This window comes from Patiria miniata, unplaced genomic scaffold, assembly GCF_015706575.1.
Source record: "Patiria miniata isolate m_02_andy unplaced genomic scaffold, ASM1570657v1 HiC_scaffold_7, whole genome shotgun sequence".
Lineage (NCBI taxonomy): Eukaryota > Metazoa > Echinodermata > Asteroidea > Valvatida > Asterinidae > Patiria > Patiria miniata.
The window spans coordinates 19,087,648-19,108,471 of record NW_024037074.1 but is presented as its reverse complement, the minus strand read 5'-3'; the positions used below and the strand labels follow the sequence as shown (position 1 = coordinate 19,108,471).

Below are 20,824 nucleotides of genomic sequence, written 5' to 3'. Positions count from 1 at the left end.
TCACAAACCACGTGACATCCCTGAACTTTTCAAGAGCGTTGGACTATGCGAATCATTAGGGCCCATGCAATGTACTTTTCAAATGCAATCCTTGAAAATGCACTTTAGTTTGTGCCCAACTTTACCTTATCTTCAAGGGTATTTTGATACCCTTTTTCAATTTTTAGCTAATGCAATTTTCCACACCCGTAAGCAAAAATGTGATGCCCTTTAAGACACAAACCTCAAGCACCATATCTTCGTAAACTTTCTTTGGTGATTTTGTGTTGTGTCACTACATACATGGCATTAATAACCCAACGAGCAAACGTTTCTCACTAATGTTATTATTTTTTTTTCAATGAGAAAATGTTGGGATCACGATTTGAACAGAAAACACGTTAAATTGAACACTGTCTTCCTGAAATGACATCATAGCAACAGCGCTCTCGGTTGCCCGAAAAAGCATGGAACATTCTGAACCTTTAAAAGAAGTGCACTTTTTAATAAAATGAACCAAAACGGAATGTCAAATATATGTTAAAAGGAGTAGAAAGTTGCACAAAATGTGTTCCTCAGAAATGTCATCTCCTGAACCCTTTTTGGCTGCCTCGGTGAATTTCTTGGCTGTTGTCGTCCGGAACACAATTAATGCGCCAATGTTTAAAGGGAATATACATCATTTGCTTTTGCTGTAATTTTCAGAAATAGGTGGAATTGGGGGGTTGGAAATATATAGCAAATATAGTTACACTTACTTTTTTGAGGTTTTGGGTTCGAAAATGCTATAAAAACCAAGAAAAACAATCATTTTCCTGTAGTCTGGTTCCCTGACTCCATATAAGAAGAAACAAAGCAGTTTACATACATTGGGGAATTATAAGGTCAGGGAACCAGTCTAGCTGGCTTGTACCCGCTCATAGGTGTGTAATCGATTGCAAACAAGTGCGATGGTCAATTGGGGCCAGTATTTGAAAAAAAGCCAGTTTTTCCAACGCTGATCGGCCGACCAGCGTTGGAAATTGATACAAAAATACTACTTTTCTTGAAAATGGCAGTATACCAGGTGCCATGATTTTACAGGATGCTTTACACTGTCATTCACTAACAGTCCGGCAAGGTATTTCAAAATGATTTGGTAGTTTTATTTTTTTATGTTTGCAAATGTTGTATTTTCCCTTTAACCCTAAAAGGGCCGGGGCGGAATCCGCCCCCCCCCCATCAACTTTTTCCGCGATAGCCTTAAAAAAAAACCCGAGCTGTTATGACTTTTTAGCCTCGAGCCTTGCGCATCTTTTGATACCAAAAACATAAAAATCGGACCACGGGTTGCCGCGTAGCAAAAAAATTTCCGGCGCTAGCTGAATTTTTCCATATACGTCGTGTACACAGAGCAGAATTACCATTCGTACATACGAATAATTAACTAGCCATAATTCCAAAACCCTTTGACCTATAGTCATGAAATTTCTTGGGTATGTTTATGATGAGTCGTTCTATGCATGTACCGAGTTTCAAATTTTTTCGTCACTCGATGGCCGAGATCTTAGGGGGGGGGGCGGAATCCGAGAGATGGTCAAAATAGCCCGGCCTGATAATAGGGTTAAGCGGTTGAAGTCGCTAGCCATAGACTGCCGGCCATAACAAATCACTTCGCAAACGACATCGCTCAAAATTACTTGCGCAAGAGTCCTCTTAACCTAGGAGGGCGCTATTAATGGGCCGTATGCACGAGTTGACCATTTTTGTCAAGTTCCCTGAATATATTTCATAAATTGTTAACTGTTGAATGGGATGGCGCCAGACTATTTATGCAGCCTTATTTTATTGTCATTTTTTTTATAATCTGGCTTGAAACATTAGGGAATGTGTAATTACAAAGTTTTAATTATTCATTGAAGCAGACTTGATTTAATTAGTAATTTACTTGCTTTCCTTTCTCTTCGCAAGTTCCCAAAATCAAGATTTTACCTTACTTTCAATTCAATATGGCCGACTCGTGCAATAAGGCCCACTGGTTTAAAATACTAAACTTCCACGTTATAGCAAGCAAACGAAACAGTTCACACACCAGAACCAGGCCTATAATGTAAATTTTCCTGCCACCTTGAAATCATGTTTGTGCGCTCAAGAGAACTTGAGAGTAACGCGCTCAGCACAACCGTATACCAACTTTAGTACACACAAACATAACGAACAAGCTGGACCCCATTTGTCTCTCTCATTCTCTGAAAAAGTTATGTTATACAAAAAGCCATGACCCACGTGACCCGGCCTCTTGATCTTCCGGCCAAGCCAGAGCGTGTCTGTTGTTTCATTGATCGGCGTTGTTCGTGTCTGTCTGTGTCGCTTGTGTGTCATCATCAGCCAAATATATTTCCAGTCCCCCAACCCTAACAAATATGTGAATAATGTCGGCTTTAAGTTATTGCAAAAATGTTAAAAGCATTCAAATGCAGTCAATGGACTAAAGAACCCCTCCATAAACCCAATAGAGATCAGTGCATAAACCAATATGAACCAACCAGCAAACGAAACAGTCAACTTTTACCAACAAACAAACGAAGCAAACAAACCAAATGACACAACCAGAACACAGCTTTATGGGATTTTAGCAAACTTTATTGAGCTTTAACTTGAAATGCGTACTTAAACTGCCTAAAGGATCCAATGACATTCAAAATACACAAGATTTAATACCGCACTGGCTTATGTTTTTTTTTGCCACAGTGTACGTCCCATTAAAGACGCAAGGAAAGCCTGGACCTTATTTCATCGACTTCTAAACTTGCACACATAATTATTAATCGCCTGTAAAACAAAACAAGTAGCGTGGCGGAGAAATTTTGCTTACGGTAAAGCCTCCATGCAGCTACCATTAGTAGGGCCCAGGGGAATCAGCATTTATGGGAGGGGCTCAAGAGCGCACCTAGACCAAATTCTAGGGGAGGGGGCTGGCCAGCTGGCCGCTGCAAATTCGACCAGTCGGGGGGGGGGGAGGCTGGTTGGACCTTAGTTTACGCTAGGGGTGTTCTCCTTTTTGGTATCTCTTTTTAATCACATTTCACAAAATGAATGAGTAGCATTGATGTAAGACTAGTCGTCTAAAGTCCTCTTCTTCGGGGGGGGGGGGAACTGGGTGCCCCCGACTAAGCCCTTTGTTATTAATTTATGTGTCAAACCTGCTTAATGCATCAAATATTAAAATGATTGAAACATTTTCACAGCTATTCCTGCAATAAAAAATTGACCTAATTTAAAACAGGTTCAAGCCTTTTTTCCCTTCCAAAAACACACCAAAAAAACCCAGAGAGGAGCTTTTCTTCAGGCAGAAAATAGAAAAATAAAAGGAGATATGATTATTGTCGTAGTGCTCAAGATAAATTCTGTGTACCCCCGGGGGGGGGGGGGCTGGAACATTTCATGGGGGGGGGGGGCGTCATGTAGATCAATGATAATTTTTTTAGAAACTCAAAATCTCAGTGGGGGGGGGGGGGGCGACTGGGTGGCGACAAGGTTTCATGGGGGGGCTGTCGTCCCCTCATGCCCCCCGTGGCTACGTCACTGTTTCTGGTGTAAACGCGGTTGACTGTCTGAAACTCAGCCCAAGAAACCTCTTCGTTCTCTGAACAAATTAAAAGGGACAAAAATGCGAAAGAAAAATCAAACATAATAGCCTAATTAATCTGCCTTTATATGAAGAAGACCCATACGACATTACTTTGAAAATAAAAATAGTTGAACCCCTCCAGACGTATACTTTTGATGTCACGTGACGGGATACTAGATACGAAAGGAGTGATTTGATTGGCTCCTGAATGTTGTGCGGCATGCATAATGCATGACCGATGCGATAACCATGAATGTACGGTGTATATACCCTCATTTCGGCAGTGCAATGCAGGAAAGTAATTTGCATAAAGTTCAATACATCAACAAGTTCCTCATCAGAGGCGGGTCTATTTTCAGAACCCCCCCCCCCAAAAAAATAAAGATTATGTAAATATTTTGCAGCCTGATTTTTCATGTTTACTTCTGGAAAGAGATTTATAAAGTTTATTCCATAAAAACGCAAAGACGTTAAAACCTATTTTGAATCGAGCCCAGTGGAATTTATAATTTTGAAATTTAAGCTGGTTTCCAGACTGTCAAATTGTATAGCAAGCAACTTTGCGAAACATTATAGGTGCAGATTACCAGGCAATCGTCTTAAAAGACTGGGACTTTAAGATGCATACATATTGTTTACTGGTTTTCCCAACGAAAATCATTAACAAAAATCTTACCATCAGTATCCACGCTCTCCAAGAACGAAGCGAAGTTGACCACGCCCCCCTTGTGGGCGTGCCACTCCTCGACAGACAGGGAGCCGTTACCATCGATATCCAGCAGGGAGAAAGCGCCCGCTTTCGTCGGCTGACTCACAGACCTCTTGAATATTGGTATCAGAAAAAATAACAACGGAGTTTATTAATTTAGTAGGCCCCTGAAGTTTACTTTTCGTTTTATAATGCAGAGGACAAAGATGGTTTGTTTACTTGTTGTTTAATATACCTAGATTTTTTTCTGTTGACAAGAAAAAACCTGGTTAAATTTATTTTTGTTTACCAAGTGAACTCTTGTTCAATCCTGCTATTAAAAATAAACATTTTTTTCAGAAGAAATATAGGCGAAATCTTCAAGGAAACTAGATACTTTGAAGCCAGTGTAAACCATGTGTGACAGTTTGATCACAAAACACGACTTCGTCTTATTCTTAAGATGAATTAGCGTTGGGGTAAAGTAAATCAATATTAGGTTTTGCCCTTCACCGACGTTAACCCAATATTGATTTGCATCATCCCGACGCAAAATTCAAATTGAATAGTTTAATTGCGGTACCCGCTGGTACATGTACATCCGATTCGAACCAGCCAACCGATCTCGCAAGCTCGGTGGTCGAGTGGTAAGATGTCTGCACTAAAAAGCAGGAGGTTGGGGGTTCGAGTCCCACCCGAGTGATTTTGTTTCAAACTTTCACTCTGGACGGGTAACACACTGAGTATACGGTGTTTATACGTCGGTGAAGAGCAAAGCCTATGATATAAACGATTTCGTCTTCACAGATTCTTGATTGCTTCTAAAATGACAGCAAACCGCTCGGAATATAGTCATGGGGTATTTATATATACGATGCAAATTAAGCTATGTCCCTTGACCCTTGCAGAAACTTGAGAATGTTCCTGTTCCTGAAGGCACTCAATCTTTCTCTCCATAGGAAAATGAGAATGAAGAAACATTTGAGTAATAATTTAGGGAGCTATTTTCTTGACAATCAGCGTGAACAACTAAAACATAACAAACAAATGAAGCATTTGTTTTAAAAGTTGGTTCTTACTCGAATCTGACCGCCACGCCAACCTCCTTCTTGCCGAAGTTAAATTTCGGCTGGACGTAAACGCCGGGAGCAACCTGGGCGCCATCTTTGAATACGCCTACTACAGGGATGTCACCAATAAACTCCTCTATTGGGTTTGGTCGTGGTTGTGGTACTTGTATTTGTGGTAGTTGTGGTCGTTTTGGTAGTAGTGGTTGCTGCCAGTTTTGCTGCCAATTTGTTTGTGGTTGCTGCCAGTTGAAACCTAGTTGTGGTGGTGGTTGCTGCCAGTTGAAACCTAGTTGTGGTGGTTGTGGCTGCCAGTTGAAGCCTCCTTGTCCCAAGGTGCTTCCCACGCCAACAATCAGAAGAAACAAGGCGAATCTTGCCATTGTGCTTTAATATTAATCTAGAAAAGATACAAGACTGGTTAAAAAAACCCTGAAGTTCAATAATTATTCATAAACATTCTCCCGTTTCATAATGCATAGCTCAAGTAGGATTTACTCCAACAAAATATTTCATAGAGCATTCAACAGAAAACAATTAGGGATCCGAGACAGAAATGCCTGATGAGCAGTTTGCTCATTCGGAAAAATAGAGATTTATATTTTTATATGCTCATGCATAGATAATTAGGAGAGGTACCGGTCACGTGAGAGGGTTTAACCAATAAAAGGGGAAAAAGAGTCCGATTTTCATATGACACCGGCCGTGATCTTTGCCTAGCTAGGATCGGGCCAGAAGAATACAAAACACGTGATTCCAAACATGCATTTACATGGCTACGTCACTATAGATGTGGATATAGCATTTCGCTCAAAACTTTCTGAACTGGAGCGCACCATTTAAAACCACTTTTTAAAACTATATATAAAGGCCTGCAAATGCAAACAAGCAAATTTATTTGTTACAGGATATTCGATTCCTTTAAAATTCGTTCGGAAGAGAAATTTTAAATTTTTGAAAAAGCACGTATAGACCAGCTTTAAGTATTGCGACAATATACTAGTGGTCCCATGTCACATCATGCATGGAGCAATAGCTTATGATGGTCACGTGACTGAGAGTCACTCCCGAGTGCAGATGTACGCCACTGCGTATAAGAGCGAAAACAAAAACCCACATCTCTGCGTTCTAAAACAATGTATATTACCCACTGAGATGAACCCTACTTAAGATTTCGATCCATTTTGTTGCTTTAAACGAAAAATAGAATCGCTGAGGATGATTCGTCAGGTCAAGTTGTTTAGCATTCGCCTAGAAGTGGCCGAAATATTCCCGTAGAAAGTGGGTTTATAATTTGTTGTGGATGGCCATAGAAATGAAAGATAACTCGCTTAACAATCTAACTGGCACATGAGTAAGGACCAATGATGCACCCGGCTCAAGTTAATTTCTATAGGCGAAGATCAAAAAGAGACAATACTCACTGATTTCTTCAAACTGTCCGCTCAAGATGGCTGTGATGATGATCGGTGAGAACTGATGCAAACTAAGGCGAATCAAGATGACCGAAATTGTCAAAACCCAAGACGACCGTGATTTGCAAGACGCACATCCCGATATTTATAGGAAAATAAAGCGGATGCTTCTTTGGAGCGATTTCAAGAAGGTTGGCCGAATGCCACCTGAAATAACAAAGACATCCTCCTCACCTAATGTTCTTCTTAAGTAAATTCATATCCCAAGTTTTTGGCAGAGTTAAATGGCGCGAAAGGGACATCCCCTGGTGAACACTTTCTTGGGCCGAATGACAAAGGGGACTTTTTGAGTTTCTTACCGACCAGTCTTTTGTAGATGCCCGTTCGAGTCGTTCTTCATCCCTCTGAAACTTTTCTCTAAAAGAACATGCTCAATGAGTTTGGAGTTCAGAACATGACCAATGTTCCACCAAGGAGAGACTTGAACGGAGACTAAATTCGTTCATGTTGATCCAACCCGGATGCGATTTATTGTTGATCGGATATCCATGCGGGGTTGCCCAAAAAAAATCCCACGGCGAACACAGTTCCCCCAAAATGTCCCCTGCTCCCATGTATGCAAATAGCAGAAACAGGTCACGTGATCATCGTACACTGTACACGAGGCATCATTCAATGGAGAAACCATTGTGCACGTTATTAATGATTCTTTTCCTAGCAACATATTTTGTGCAACTATGTAATAATATATACTCCTCTTAAGTGTATGAAAACTATTTGACATCCCTTTTTTGGCTCATTTTATTGAAAAGTTTACTTCTTTAAATATTTGAAAGTTCCCAGGCTTTTCCGGACAACTGAGGGCGCTAATGCTGTGATGTCATTTAAGGAAGACAGTATTCAATTTAACGTGTTTCTGTTCAAATCGTGAACCCAACATTTTCTCTTTGAAAAAAATAACATTTGTGAGAAACTTTTGCTCATTGGCTTAATGCCATGTACTGACACAGCACAAAATCACCAAAGAAAAGAAACTTTACGATATGTTGGTGCTGAAAATGCTGTAACATTGAGGTTTGTGTCTGAAAGGAACACATTTTGTGCAATTTTCTTCTCCTTTTAACATGTATTTCACATCCCTTTTTGACTCATTCTATTGAAAAGTGCACTTCCTTAAATATTTGAAATTGTCCAGGCTTTTCCGGACAACTGAGGGCGCTGTTGCTGTGATGTCATTTCAGGAAGACACTGGTCAGTTTACATAGTTTAGGGATTTTCTGTTCAAATTGTGAACCCACAATTTTGCTCATTTGAAAACATTCGTGAGAAAACTTTGCACATTGGCTTTACTGCCATGTACTGACACAACAAATCACCAAAGTAAAGGGAATTCACGACGGCGAAATATCCAACATTTTCTGGCAACTTTTATTACTGAAAAAGTTGCATGCACATTGCAATGAGGTTTCTGCTCATGAATGTTTCAGAGTGCATTGGCCTAAAAACTAAAAAGGCACCAAAATACCTTTGAAAATGCCAAAACGGAATTTGAAAACAAGGTTAGGTGGAACACAAATGAGCATTTTCAAGTACTGCATTAAAAAAAAACCAATACATTGCAATTGCACAGTGACGGATTAAGATGTATCTGAAAAGTAGCTGACACAATGCTTTCGCCATTGAAGGGGGCCATCGTGATAAAATTGATTGCGTGCCCGTATTGGTCGAAGGGGAACAGGGGCGGACCTAGCTTTCAGGAAAGTTTTGTTTTATTATTATTTGAGTGAAGCTAGCCGAAAGCATGCCCTGCTAGGGGCAGTGGCGTAGCCAGGATTTTTTCAGTGGGGGGGGGGGGGGGGGGGGGCGCTGGGGTGCTGGAACATTTCATGGGGGGGGCGTCAATTGCTTCTCAAAATTGGGGGGGGGACATACCTTGATCAGAACTGATGCGAGCGCGAAGCGCGAAGCCCTTACAGCGTGGGGTTCGGGGCCCGCATAAGGGCCTCGAAAAAAAATTGGATTCTAGATGTTCTGTGGTGTGATCTGAAGCAATTTCTTACCACTTTAACCAATAATTATCTTAGCACAAAAGATAATAATTTAAACATAATTTTCGAGGTTTTCTCAGCTAAAGGCATAAGAAATTTTTTTGAACATTGTTTTCGAGGTTGGAGTCATTGAATCAGCTACCAGAATTCTGAGCTATAGGCGTGGGGTTCGGGGCCCCAAAAAGGGCCCCGAAAAATGTTGGATTCTAAATGCTCTAAATTCCTCCATGCTTTAACTAATATTTTCTTAGCAAAAGATAATTATTTGAACATCGTTTTCGAGGTTGGAGTCATTGCATCAGCTATCGGTATTCTGAGCTATAGGCGTGGGGTTCGGGGCCCGCTTAAGGGCCCCGAAAAAAATTGGATTCTCGATGCTCTGTGGTGTGATCTGAGGCAATTTCTTACCACTTTAACCAATAATTATCTTAGCACAAAAGATAATAATTTAAACATAATTTTCGAGGTTTTCTCAGCTAAAGGCATAAGAAATTTTTTGAACATTGTTTTCGAGGTTGGAGTCATTGAATCAGCTACCAGAATTCTGAGCTATAGGCGTGGGGTTCGGGGCCCCAAAAAGGGCCCCGAAAAATGTTGGATTCTAAATGCTCTGTGGTGCTATCTGAGGCAATTTCTGACCACTTTAACCAATATTTTCTAAGCAAAAGATACATTGTAGTACATAATAGGGCCCTGTAAATGAGACACGAGTTCAAAAATCTGGGGGGGGGGGGACCATTTGATATTGTGTCCCCCACCCTTCAAAAAGTGGGGGGGACCAGTCCCCCTGTCCCCCCAGGATTGACGCCCATGGCGTCATGTAGATCAATGATAATTTTTTTAGAAACTCAAAATCTCAGTGGGGGGGGGGGGGGGGGGGGGGGGGGGGGCGACTGGGGGCGACAAGGTTTCATGGGGGGGGGCTGTCGCCCCCACGCCCCCCCGTGGCTACGCCACTGATTTCAAGGAATTTTAATTGGTCTATTATTATTATTTAGCTTATATGAATGTAGGAAAAAGTTTGTGTGTGCGTGGCCGATTCGCGTGATATCGCTGACTGAAACTGTGTGACCCACGGACCACCTGTCTATAATACGTGTTCCGTGGTGTGAGCGAGCAGTGCAGTGGGTGTTAATACGCATTTTAGATTATCATTATGCGCTATGTCACGCCGGTTGTCAGCTTACTGGTCCGCGGTCGCCGGTCGAAGGGTCGTTTCTCAGTGGTCATCATGTGGATCATTCGCGACTATTTAGATTTAGATCAATGATAATTTTGTTAGAAACTCAAAATCTCAGGGGGGGGGGGACTGGGGGGAGCGACAAGGTTTCATGGGGGGAGGTCCCCCCACGCCCCTCCCCCCCCCCCCGGTGGCTACGCCACTGGCTAGGGGGTCCGGTTGCATATCCCTTCCCCCGAAATTTCGAAATCTACGATGCTGTTCTCCTGCATTCTAAGGCAATTTGAGAGTACATTTAAGAACTTTGAGTCAAAGTTTTTCAACCTATAATTTTAATTCAAACATGCCATGTACTCTACACTCTGGCATGGATCTGTCAGCGAGCCTGCTGTCGAGGTTTAGCATTCCATCTAGTATTTTTGACCCAATTTTGCTAGTATCATAACATTAGTCAGCGACTTAACGGGGGGGGGGGGGGGGTGCAACCCCCAACCCCCCTCTGTAATTCGCCACTGAAAAAAAAGGATCGGGGTCACATGAGTAGCGGAAAATTAGGCCAGACGCGAGTCCGAAACGGTTGTTTAGAGCCACGGCTACGTCTAGAGCTGTTGGCGTATGACAAAATTTTTTTTTCTCCGGAGACTTGGCATCGGTAAAATCAAAACTGGGGGTGGGGTGGGGTGGGGGGGGGGGGGGGGGGGGGGGGCTGGTACCAAATTTCAATAGGGGGCGCTGTTCAAATTCGACTATTATTAACACTAGATTACAGAATGGTGTACCGTATTTTGAACAGGCGGACATTATACCAGTATTTTTTTTGGGGGGGGGTGTCACGGGGGGGGGGGAGGGTTCGACTCCTTTTTTAGGAATTTGTATGATTTTTTTTTTTTTTTTTTTACAGAGCTTTTTTTTTTTTTACCCCCCCCCCTCTGGATCCGCGCGTGACAATGCAGAAAGACAATAGAAAATGGGGGGTGCAGCCTCTCCGTCCATTCATATTGTTTGCCCTCACGTTAATCTATTTTTTTTTTAATCTGACGTCACCCCTCCCCTTCACACATGAAATAAGTCCATATTTGGAGCATTTTCTTTCATCAAGTGACTTGGCTGTAATGCATTACTTTCACAACTTACTCTTTTAAAAAGATGACAAGAATCGCCCACCACACATTTCACGAAAATTACATCAGGGGTTAGGCGTTTATATTGCTTTCCCGTGCTCGTTAACTAACTCGAATGTTTTTCTCTTAATGTGCATTGATATTGTTAATTGTATGTTTTATTTATACGCGAACTAAGTTTGACCTATATGTCTTCCAAATTGAGAGCGGAGCGGGGGGGGGGGGGATTGGGGGATGGGGGTGGTGACAACTTTGCCGACAGGCGTCCACCCCGCGCATGAAGGTATACCTAGAATGTTATACTGGCCGCCGCAAAATGGAAGGGGGAGGGGGGGGGGCCGAACACCATTTGACTTATGGGGGCGCTGTTCAAAGCGGACACTCTATAATTTATTTTTGTTCATGAAATTGGTCAAAAGTGGAGAGGGTAGCACATGACTGTGTTATAAGCGTGAGGTGCTCATATTTGTAAACCCCCCCCCCCCCGGCTGGATAAGCCACTGATGTTAGGGAGCAACATCTTATAGCTGTGAAGAGTTTTTTTGAGGGGGGGGGGGGGCTTGTCCCCCGTTCCCCGGGAACACCGCCCATGTATGCAAGTCTTTCAGAGATCGCCCTTACATGGCTAGAGGGTCGGGGGGGGGTCATTTAACCTCAATCGGCATCATAAATAAGGACAATTAGAACCTCAAATATAAAGCGTATATGGTCCCTTTTCTACATAGTTGTTAGAAATGCTACAATCATGGCCTTTTGTTTTACCTATTTCCGTTGTTTGAATGATTGTGTCAGTCAGAATAAAACTAGAAAATGTATTGCTTGTTGGATTTAAGTATTACATGGGCACATGGTTGAATGTCGGCAAGGGGCTCGGATACTCCCCCCCCCCCCCCCCCCCCACACACACACACACTCCTCCACCCAAAAAATCAGGAACACGTAACAACCAACCAACCAACCAATTAACAACAAACAAAAACACAATTAAGCAAACAAAAAAATAACCAGAAAGCAATTTTCTATGTACTTTTGTTACTTTCACTTTTAATTAAGCTTCATCTGGGAAAGCTAATATACTTCAGTTAATGTGTAAAAGTTCAAGAAATTCAAAATAAACACGAAAAACCAATAGCTTATTGCCATTAATTTTTACATTAGATCGACTGATACAAGCACAGATTTGCTTCGAATGGAAAGTTTTGAGCAGGAAAGGTCCGCTTTGGAAATAAAAACTCTTATAAGCGTCATAAATGTAGGCTCAGGACTCCGAAAAGATTTTGAAGTATGGTACTTGGCCTTTAATCATCCAACATTATTCAAAGGTAGCATTTGCATCTGTCGTAATTTTACGAAATCGGCCGATTCACGGGGCACAGGGACCTGTTGTTTAATGTGCTCTGTCCATTAGTGCTAGCAAGACACAAATGTGTTTGTTTTTAGCCGTCAAAGAGCAACTCGCTGAATCTGTCGTGCATAGTACCCGTGCGGGTGCCGGTCGTAGTGTGTAATTTATACATCTTTGCAATACATGCTTTTCTTGAGAATGACAGCATATCCGTTTTCACAGGATGCTTCGCATTGTAACTTGCTCACAGCCAAGTAAACTATTTCATTGTAATTTGACAATTTTTTTTTGAGTTCTGCAAATGTGACCTATGCCTACTACCTTAGTTTAAACTGCATGGACCTATGTTACTAAGACTTAAAGCCATGTCGCCAGCATGATGTTCAAGCTTGATACTAGTTCTTGATGTAGACGCGTTGTACCGTCTGAAATTCAGCCCACGATATCTCCTCGTTTCCTGAAAAGTAACAAAATGAGAAAAACAAAAATAGAAAATTCAAACAAGACCAAAATTGATTTTGAGAAAACCCGTATGTCATTTGCCGTTGGCCGTTGCCATACGGAACAGGAAGCAGTTTACCAGGTACATGTCAAGGCAAAAATAATATAACTTCCTGAAATCCCCAAATTGTATGTTTTGTATTGTTTAATTATCCCATTTCAAAGGTCTGGTTGAAAGGAAACTAGCCTAATGTCCGATTTTACCGCTCCTGAGAACAGTCGCAAAAAAACTGATGTTTTACATCGGAAACTGCGGACATTTTGTGGTATAGGCATGCGTATTTCCAGCCGTGTCCATTCAATGTACGGTACACGTTGTGTGTGTGTGTCACACATATTACACGAAGCCACAATGCACACATTTTGTTCATCGCACGTCCACAAAATAAGCTTCCCAACCACACGGCTAAATAACAACTAAAGTACTCAACAGCTTGGGTTTTTTTAAGAGTCAAAATTTGACCCATGATCGTGTGGACGTTGATATCCTACTTTTAAATGTTCTTAGCATTTCGTTTAAAACGCGTTTGGTAGCCCCATTGGACGTATAATGTCTCTTTAGTTGCCTGACGAGAAAACATACCGTCCGTATCCACGCTGCTCAGGAACGCACTGAAGTTGACCACGCCCCCTTTGTGGGCGTGCCACTCCTCGATAGACAGGGAGCCGTCACCATCAATATCCAACCGGGAGAAAACGCCCTCTTTTGTCGGCTGACTCACAGACCTCTTGAATCTTAGTATTGGAAATAATAAGGAATCTTCAAGGAAACTATGTACTTTTGCTTTCTTGACTCAATAGCTAGATAAGCAATCGAGGAAGGGAACATTTCTCTCCAAACAAGGAAAATGCAGTTTAAAAATGGAGAAAACGTAACAGCCAATATTTTTGAGTAGGCCAATGAGGATGACGTCACTTTGGAGTAGGCTACAAAGAGTCGCAAACCCCAGCTTATTTGCCTACGTTGACACATCGCTACAATGAATTCAAGAATTAAATGTGTGCAATCCTAAATTCTATAGTAAAGAAAGTAAAGTTGTCAAATTGTTATTGTTTGAACCCCCTCCCATGCATGGTCTCGTAACATCGCCCTCTTTTTTAGCCTATTGTTCACAAAACAACGGTGATAACCAGTTGATAAAAAATATACAGCAAAAAGAAGAAAAGAATGAAAAAGTTTGTTCTTACTCGATTCTGACCTCGACGCCAACCGATATAGGGTCGAAATCAAAGGTCGGCCGGATTGAAACGCCGGGGGCAATCTGCCAGCCCGTGGTGATTCCGTCGATTATGTCTTGTAATAATTGACCGTTTGTCGAAGCCACCAAGCCAACAACTAAAAGGAACAAGGCGAATCTTGCCATAGTGCTGTCGAGTTCTTGAGACCTGTAAGCCAATGTTGATATAGAAACATGGAAAAGATACAGCACTATTTGAAAAAAATAGTTGAGGATGCGTTCCTCGCGCTTTTTTCGAGTTTCACCTCCAACGTTGATATTTTTTCCCATTGCTATTTTCATAGCAATATAACAGTTAAACACTTTTGAATTAGAAATCAAACGTAAAAAAAAAAAAATACAGGACGTTTAGTTGATGAATTGTTTTATTTCACAAAATTCAACTTATTGCTGCTAGACAATAATTCGGCTCTCGCAGAGCGGCTTCACTTGTTTGCAAATAAAAGTCCTTTTCAGAGGGTTGTTGATGCCCCCAAATCGGAATAAAGTAGTTTTTTCTATATAACAAAAGATACAAATTCAAAATACGTTTTTTAAGACCACAGAAATGCATCTTTAAGTTCATATTAGTATTCGCTGGGTGCAGAGCTCGCGTTGGGGTTTCTTAAACAAATATCTGTTCATTTGATCACTTTATTTTAACACAGAAACAAAAGAAATCCGCTTGAAGGGCCTTGGTGCTTGTCCACGTGATTTAAAATTGAAAAATAAAAAGAGGACTGCAGTTTTTTGTTATTTTTCAATTTTTTTTTTTAAAGTCTCGTTACCATGTTATCAAAAGTCAGATATGACTACAGCATGTTTCTTTTGACGAAATTAAAAGAGAGCCGCTCACTACTAACTCATGCTATTTGTGTTTCCGTTTCAATCAAATATGGACAGAACAACAAAATACATGTATTAGGGGCTACTGTTGTACTAGGCTGGAGGCTAATTAAGGCATCGATAAGTAAAGACAGACTCACCAATGTCTTGAAAACTGTTGACTGCTCTGGATAACTGTGATGCTGATCAGTCAGATGTAGACTCGGACGAATCAAGATGATTGTGATTCGAACGGAGGCACAAATGGGAATATTTATAGACAAAGTGAGGCGGATGCTTCTTTGGAGTGATTTCAAGATGGTCGACCGATTGCGACCTGAAAAACAGAAACACCAATAAAGGCATCTCCTTAATAGGTCCTGTCTGTTAAGTTAACTCTAGAGACAACTTGGCAGATACATTTGGCAGAGTTTGGGACAGAGTGAAAGGGACATCCCCTGCACAGCACCTATACTCTTTTGTGCCAAATTACAACAGGGGAGTTTTTAGGGTTTTTTACCGACCCGTTTTTGTGTAGATGCTTATTCGAGTCGTTCTCCATGCCTCTGAAACTTCTCACGAAAAAGATTCCCTTAAAACCAGGAGTTTGGACTTACGAACAGCATCCACGATCCACCAAGGAGAGACTGGAAGCGAGACTATATTCGGGCATGTTAATCCAACTCGGATGCAACTCCCCCCCCCCCCCCCCGGATATCCATGAGGGGTTGTCCCTTGAAAAGTACGACGATTCCCCTTCTCTGGCTGCCAGGTGCGTAGGGAAAGTGGATCACATGTCACGTGATATAACTGAACCCCGCTGCTACATGTGTTAAAGGCTCCGTTTGCATATCGTGCCAATCTATAGTTGTATCTATACACTAAAAAACAATTCTTTCGATCTACTCAATAAAATGATGGCAACTCTTTTGCCTCAGTTCGGTTACATCATTTCAAATTGTTCTGATTTCGAGTTTTTGCCACTGTTGCTAAGTATGTTCTAATTAAATCCAATCATTTAGAATCTACTTTATAAATTTGAGGCATGCCACTTGCCTTAATTTTGTAAAGTTATTTCAACTTGTGGTAATTTTAAGTTGGCTTAAATCAGAAATAAGAAGTAATAACAAAAATCTAGAATATGCATGTAATGTGAAACTTGAAATAAGTATCATCTGGCAAGCACTCATTGCATTTTGTCCTGTTTGCAGGGCGGAGGGTACGACGAGCGAATCATTGCGTGCGAAAAGGTTTCTGACTGTGTCAATAAGGGCGCTGTTTTTTATGTTTTTTTTCTCATGCGGAATTTTCGGAGTTTTTACCCCAGATGTTCTCATTCCCAAACAAACTGTGAATCGGGGAACAAAGTTTTTTAGATATGGTGCATAATAATCTACATGTCTGGGAAGTTTTATAAAATTCGGCGGACCAGATCGCCTATCTCGAAAACTAAAGCGTTTTCGGCCTCTCGTACCACGGCCATATTTCTCTCGTCTCTTTGAAGCATGGGCGTAGCGAGGGGGGAGGGGGACACTGGCAAAAACAAAACAAACAAACAAAAAAGGAGAAAAAAAGAAGACGAGGGGCGAATCATGGACGATTTTAACAAAGCGTCGAGTGATGTCTAGCACCCCCTCTCAATTTTCCACTGCTAGCGATATCTCCCTTTGCTGCTGGTGAGCACTTTGCTCCCCCCCCCCCCAAGAAAAAAAACCTTGCGATACCCATGCTCTGAAGTAATCATTAAAAAAAAAAGGCATGACCCACATGATCGCCCGACCCCGGGAGATCATGTGCCTCTCAGTGCATGTGTTTGGTTCATCGCTCGGCGTTGTTCGTGTTTGTGTCGCTTTTGAATGTCTGTAAAGTCAGCCAAGAACTTTTACCCTGTCTCCCCCCCCCCCAAATAATAACTGTTTGTTTTTGCTTGTTGGCTTTAATAATATTACAGAAAGTTAAAAGCATCCAAATGCATGCAGTCAAGGGACGAAAGACACCCCCCCCCAAAAAAAACACCCCAAGCAACCAGTCAACCAACCAACAAACGAATCAAACAAACCAAATGACACGACCAGAACTCAGCTTAATGTACTTGTAGCAAACTTTATTGAGCTTTGACTTGGAATGCGTACTTAACTGCGTAAAGGTTCCATTGAAATTCAAAAAACACAAGATTTAATACCGCACATTGCTTATTTTGCCACAGTGGACGTTCCATTAAAGACCCACAAAAAGCCTGGGCCTTATTTTCAGATCATCAACTTGCACACAGGAAAGTTATGCTTATAGAGACGCTTGAGTGTGGCAAACCCACCGGTTCTATTCAATTGTTTACGTCATGTGGAAGCTAATGTGCGCATGTTCAAAATGATGCAAACAATATTATTGGCAGCGAGAGTCTCCTAAATCTCCCATTAGTGGTGCCCCGGTGGCATCAGCATTTATGGGAGGGGCCCAAGGGCGGATCGAGAGAGAAAGTAGGGGGGGGGGCTGGACCTTATTTGACGCTAGAGGCGTTCTTTTCCCTTGTCGTACGTCTTTAAATCACATTTCACATCCACATAGGGAAATGGAATGACTATATCATTGATATAAAACTATAGTCGTCTAAACTCCTCTTCTTGGGGGAGAGGGTGGTATAGGGGAAGAGGGGGGGGGGGGGGACACAGGGTCCCGGCTATCCCTGTGGCTACGAAGTCCCGTGTAAAGCCTGCTTAACACACCATAAATGCTTGAAACACTTTTCCAGCTATCCTGCTGTAATAATTGGACCTAGGTCAAGGAACAGGTTCTTAATAAAGCCTTTTTTCAACCCAAAACAGAGGAACTTTACTTCAAGCGGAAAGAGAAAAATATAAAGAGATACGATTATTGTCGTAGTTTTCAATATAAATTGTCTAATTCTGTGTACAGAGTTAAGTTCGAGCTGTAATTATGTAAGTTAAAGCCATATCGTCGTCACAAGACTTCAACTTGGGTGCTTGGGTACATTAGTTCTTGGTGTAGACGCGGTTAACTGTCTGAAACTCGGCCCAAGAAATCTCCTCATTTCCTGAAAAAAAGCAACAAAGTGTGAAAAACAAAAACACAAAATGTCAAAGAAGGACCGTAATTGACCTTAAGATAACCCGTATTTCATTGGCCGTTACCATATTAATCTAATCGCTTTTGGGAAGTAGGCATTATCCTTACAAATAACGACAAAACATTTTAAGTGTCGATAAGACACCATTTAAAACAGAAATCAAGTTCTGTTGCATACACCGAAGACGCTAGTTTGACGTTTTTGTCTATCTCTGGCCAGACAGCGATCGTGATTGGCTGCTGATCACCTTGCGGCATGCATAATTCATGACTTTGCCGATAGGAGGTTCTTCCCCATCAGTCTATATACGTTCCAGACGTGCCCCCCCCCCCCCGGAAGAAAAGAGCAATAATTTGAAAACAGTACAGCGCTTCAAAGCATCTGATCTGAAACAGGCGAATTTTTGCTGCCACCCATTTAGGAACAATTTACAGGTTATTTTCTTCGCAAAGTGTGAAGATAACAAAGCCCGTTTTCACATAAGCTTAGTGGGTTTACGTGCAATGCAACACTAGTTCATGACGAGCAAACTTATATGGAACGGGAAGGCAGTTATCAGGTAGGTTTACATTCAAGGCAAAAAATAATCAGCTTCAACATGAAAAGGGTGCTAGCTTAATGGCCTATTGACGAGAATCACATTTTGATCTCACCGTCCGTATCCACGCTCTTCAGAAATGCAGTGAAGTTGACCACGCCCCCTTCGTGGGCGTGCCACTCCTCGACAGACAGGGCGCCGTTACCATCGATATCGAGCAGGGAGAAAGCGCCCTCTTTTGTCGGCTGACTCACAGACCTCTTGAATCTTGGTATTGAAAATAAAGACAACAGAGTTAATTACGTAGGCCAATGAAGCACACGTATCAAGGATAAAGATGGTTTGTTTGTTTGTTTGTTCGTTGGGAATGTTTTATCTACCTTTTTTATTCACTATAATGACCTGCTAAGCTTATACAAGTGTGTGTTTTTTTCAGCCTCACCCGCTAGTCAATATTTTTAGTAAATCTTGAAGAACTTAGACACTTTTGCTTCCTTAACTGAAAACCTGGATAAACAACTAAGGAATCTATAACCTTTCTCTCCCAACCAGGAAAATACAGTTTTAAAAGGAGGACATGTAACAGGCCTGACATCTTCTCCTTTTTAAACTGTTTTTGTTTTACTGATTGAGGACGACTTAGAGCGGGTCCGGTAGACTACAAAACGTCACAATTCCAAGCTTATTGGCGTACGTTTCACATCGCTACAGAATTTTAGATTGAAGACAAAAGTTGATGAATTCTTTTAATTGATAAAAGTGATTATTTTGTTTTACTGTTTGTACCCCTAAGCTCGTCCCCAGGGAACGTTATATTCAACCTCGTTTCCAATAACAACCCCAGGGTGGGAATTTGTCTTCCTGAATTCTGATTTGATACAGCAATAACAAGTACATAATGGATTTATGTCGTGCACTTGGTGTATGTATTTCCAACGGGTATTACGTATTTCACATTTCCTCCCTTTTCCATGTTGCTAATATTTATCTGTAATGTGATACTCCATATTGGCTGATTAAGATTGTAACATTTTAACATTGAAAAAATATATAGGGTGTTCGCAACTAACGCCGCGACGAATTGATTCTGTTTTTACTCCAGACACCGCATACAAAAACAAGCACTGATTTTAGAGCACAATTTTAAGCACCAGACTATTTCTTAATTTGCATACACATATCATTGCAAGATTTTTGAACATGCACATGATCCAATACCAGGGTGAGAAGGCAGGTAGTGGCGGGAGCGTACTGCTCGACACCATGGGAACGAGGTTGTTTGCACCTCTAAATGGTAACATAATCATGACCTCATGCGCACAAAAGCTGGCCTTTGGTTACGACAAAAGAAGATTAAACAGTTCGCTCTTACTCGATTCTGACCTCGATGCCAACCGATACAGAGCCGGGGTCAAAGGTCGGCCGGACTGTAACGCCGGGGGAAATCTCCCAGCCCCTGTTAACTGTGTCGATTACGTCTTGGATGGGATTGGCTTGTTGGGTGCCGCCCCCTTGTTGGTCTTGTTGGGTGCCTCCCCCTTGTTGGTCTTGTTGGGTGCCGCCCCATTGACCGTCTGCCGAAGCTACCAGTCCAGCAATCAGAAGGGACAGGACGAATCTTGCCATGGTGCTGTCGAGGTATTGCGACCTGTAAGCCTAAAAAATGTTGATTTGGAAAAGATTACAGTATTATTTGTATAAAAAAAAAGTTCATAAAGTATTCCCTGAGTTCTCTGTTCATTTTATCACTTTACGTTAATACAAAAACAAGAAAAAAACAGCAGAAAGCGCCAATTAAAAATTAAAAAGAAATATTTTCTTTTTGCTGTTTCATTTTTTAAAAATTATCTCGTTTAAATTTTATCAAAAGTCAGATTCAAATACAGCATGGTGTTTTCTTCTTTTCAAATTTGTCGAAATAAAAAGAGAAGTCTCTCACATTATGCTCTGCTGTTTGTGTTTCCGTTTCAACGTTAATACGGAGAAAAGATGGTGCTACTATTGTACCAAGCTGGAGACAGAATTAAGGCATCGATAAATAAAGACAGACTCACCAATGTCTTGAAATTTACTGTCTGCTCTAGATGATTGCGATGATGGTCAGTCGAATCAAGATGACCGTGATTTGCTTGACGCATTTATATGAAACTAAGGCGGATGTTTGGGTTTTTTGTGTGATTTAATGAAGGTCGACAGATTGCGACC

General features: G+C 41.5%; 3 protein-coding genes across 3 annotated transcripts; all 3 read right to left on the bottom strand.

Annotated features, from left to right (window-relative positions):
- Positions 1-2,600: 2,600 nt before the first annotated feature.
- On the bottom strand, positions 2,601-7,120 carry LOC119745024. Its single transcript, XM_038221247.1, has 5 exons — positions 6,769-7,120; positions 5,357-5,744; positions 4,266-4,417; positions 3,490-3,604; positions 2,601-2,637 (listed from the first exon to the last, which is right to left on the bottom strand). Exons 2-5 carry the CDS (start codon positions 5,725-5,727, stop codon positions 2,601-2,603), a joined length of 675 nt encoding a protein of 224 aa, XP_038077175.1. The 5' UTR covers positions 5,728-5,744; positions 6,769-7,120.
- A 5,015-nt stretch (positions 7,121-12,135) lies between these two features.
- Positions 12,136-15,460, bottom strand: LOC119744312. Its single transcript, XM_038220182.1, has 4 exons — positions 15,158-15,460; positions 14,143-14,340; positions 13,538-13,689; positions 12,136-12,910 (listed from the first exon to the last, which is right to left on the bottom strand). The coding sequence occupies exons 2-4, from the start codon at positions 14,316-14,318 to the stop codon at positions 12,849-12,851; spliced, it is 390 nt and encodes a 129-aa protein (XP_038076110.1). The 5' UTR covers positions 14,319-14,340; positions 15,158-15,460; the 3' UTR covers positions 12,136-12,848.
- Positions 15,461-17,291: 1,831 nt separating this feature from the next.
- On the bottom strand, positions 17,292-20,776 carry LOC119718825. Its single transcript, XM_038188244.1, has 4 exons — positions 20,674-20,776; positions 19,992-20,275; positions 18,735-18,886; positions 17,292-18,048 (listed from the first exon to the last, which is right to left on the bottom strand). The coding sequence occupies exons 1-4, from the start codon at positions 20,755-20,757 to the stop codon at positions 17,987-17,989; spliced, it is 582 nt and encodes a 193-aa protein (XP_038044172.1). The 5' UTR covers positions 20,758-20,776; the 3' UTR covers positions 17,292-17,986.
- Between the last annotated feature and the right edge of the window lie 48 nt (positions 20,777-20,824).

What these genes read in the sequence shown, in the direction of transcription:
- LOC119744312 (XM_038220182.1), bottom strand. Translation starts at nt 14,318, where the DNA reads ATGGCAAGATTCGCCTTGTTCCTTTTAGTTGTTGGCTTGGTGGCTTCG. An exon ending in GGCGTCGAGGTCAGAATCGA is followed by an intron (nt 13,690 to 14,142) that starts GTAAGAACAAAC and finishes TCCAATACTAAG; the next exon opens with ATTCAAGAGGTCTGTGAGTC. An exon ending in GAGCAGCGTGGATACGGACG is followed by an intron (nt 12,911 to 13,537) that starts GTATGTTTTCTC and finishes GTTACTTTTCAG; the next exon opens with GAAACGAGGAGATATCGTGG.
- LOC119745024 (XM_038221247.1), bottom strand. Translation starts at nt 5,727, where the DNA reads ATGGCAAGATTCGCCTTGTTTCTTCTGATTGTTGGCGTGGGAAGCACC. An exon ending in GGAGAGCGTGGATACTGATG is followed by an intron (nt 3,605 to 4,265) that starts GTAAGATTTTTG and finishes TAATTTGTTCAG; the next exon opens with AGAACGAAGAGGTTTCTTGG. An exon ending in CCCCCCCATGAAACCTTGTC is followed by an intron (nt 2,638 to 3,489) that starts GCCACCCAGTCG and finishes TGGATCCTTTAG; the next exon opens with GCAGTTTAAGTACGCATTTC.
- LOC119718825 (XM_038188244.1), bottom strand. Translation starts at nt 20,757, where the DNA reads ATGCGTCAAGCAAATCACGGTCATCTTGATTCGACTGACCATCATCGC. An exon ending in CAGTAAATTTCAAGACATTG is followed by an intron (nt 20,276 to 20,673) that starts GTGAGTCTGTCT and finishes AACATTTTTTAG; the next exon opens with GCTTACAGGTCGCAATACCT. An exon ending in GAAGAGCGTGGATACGGACG is followed by an intron (nt 18,049 to 18,734) that starts GTGAGATCAAAA and finishes GCTTTTTTTCAG; the next exon opens with GAAATGAGGAGATTTCTTGG.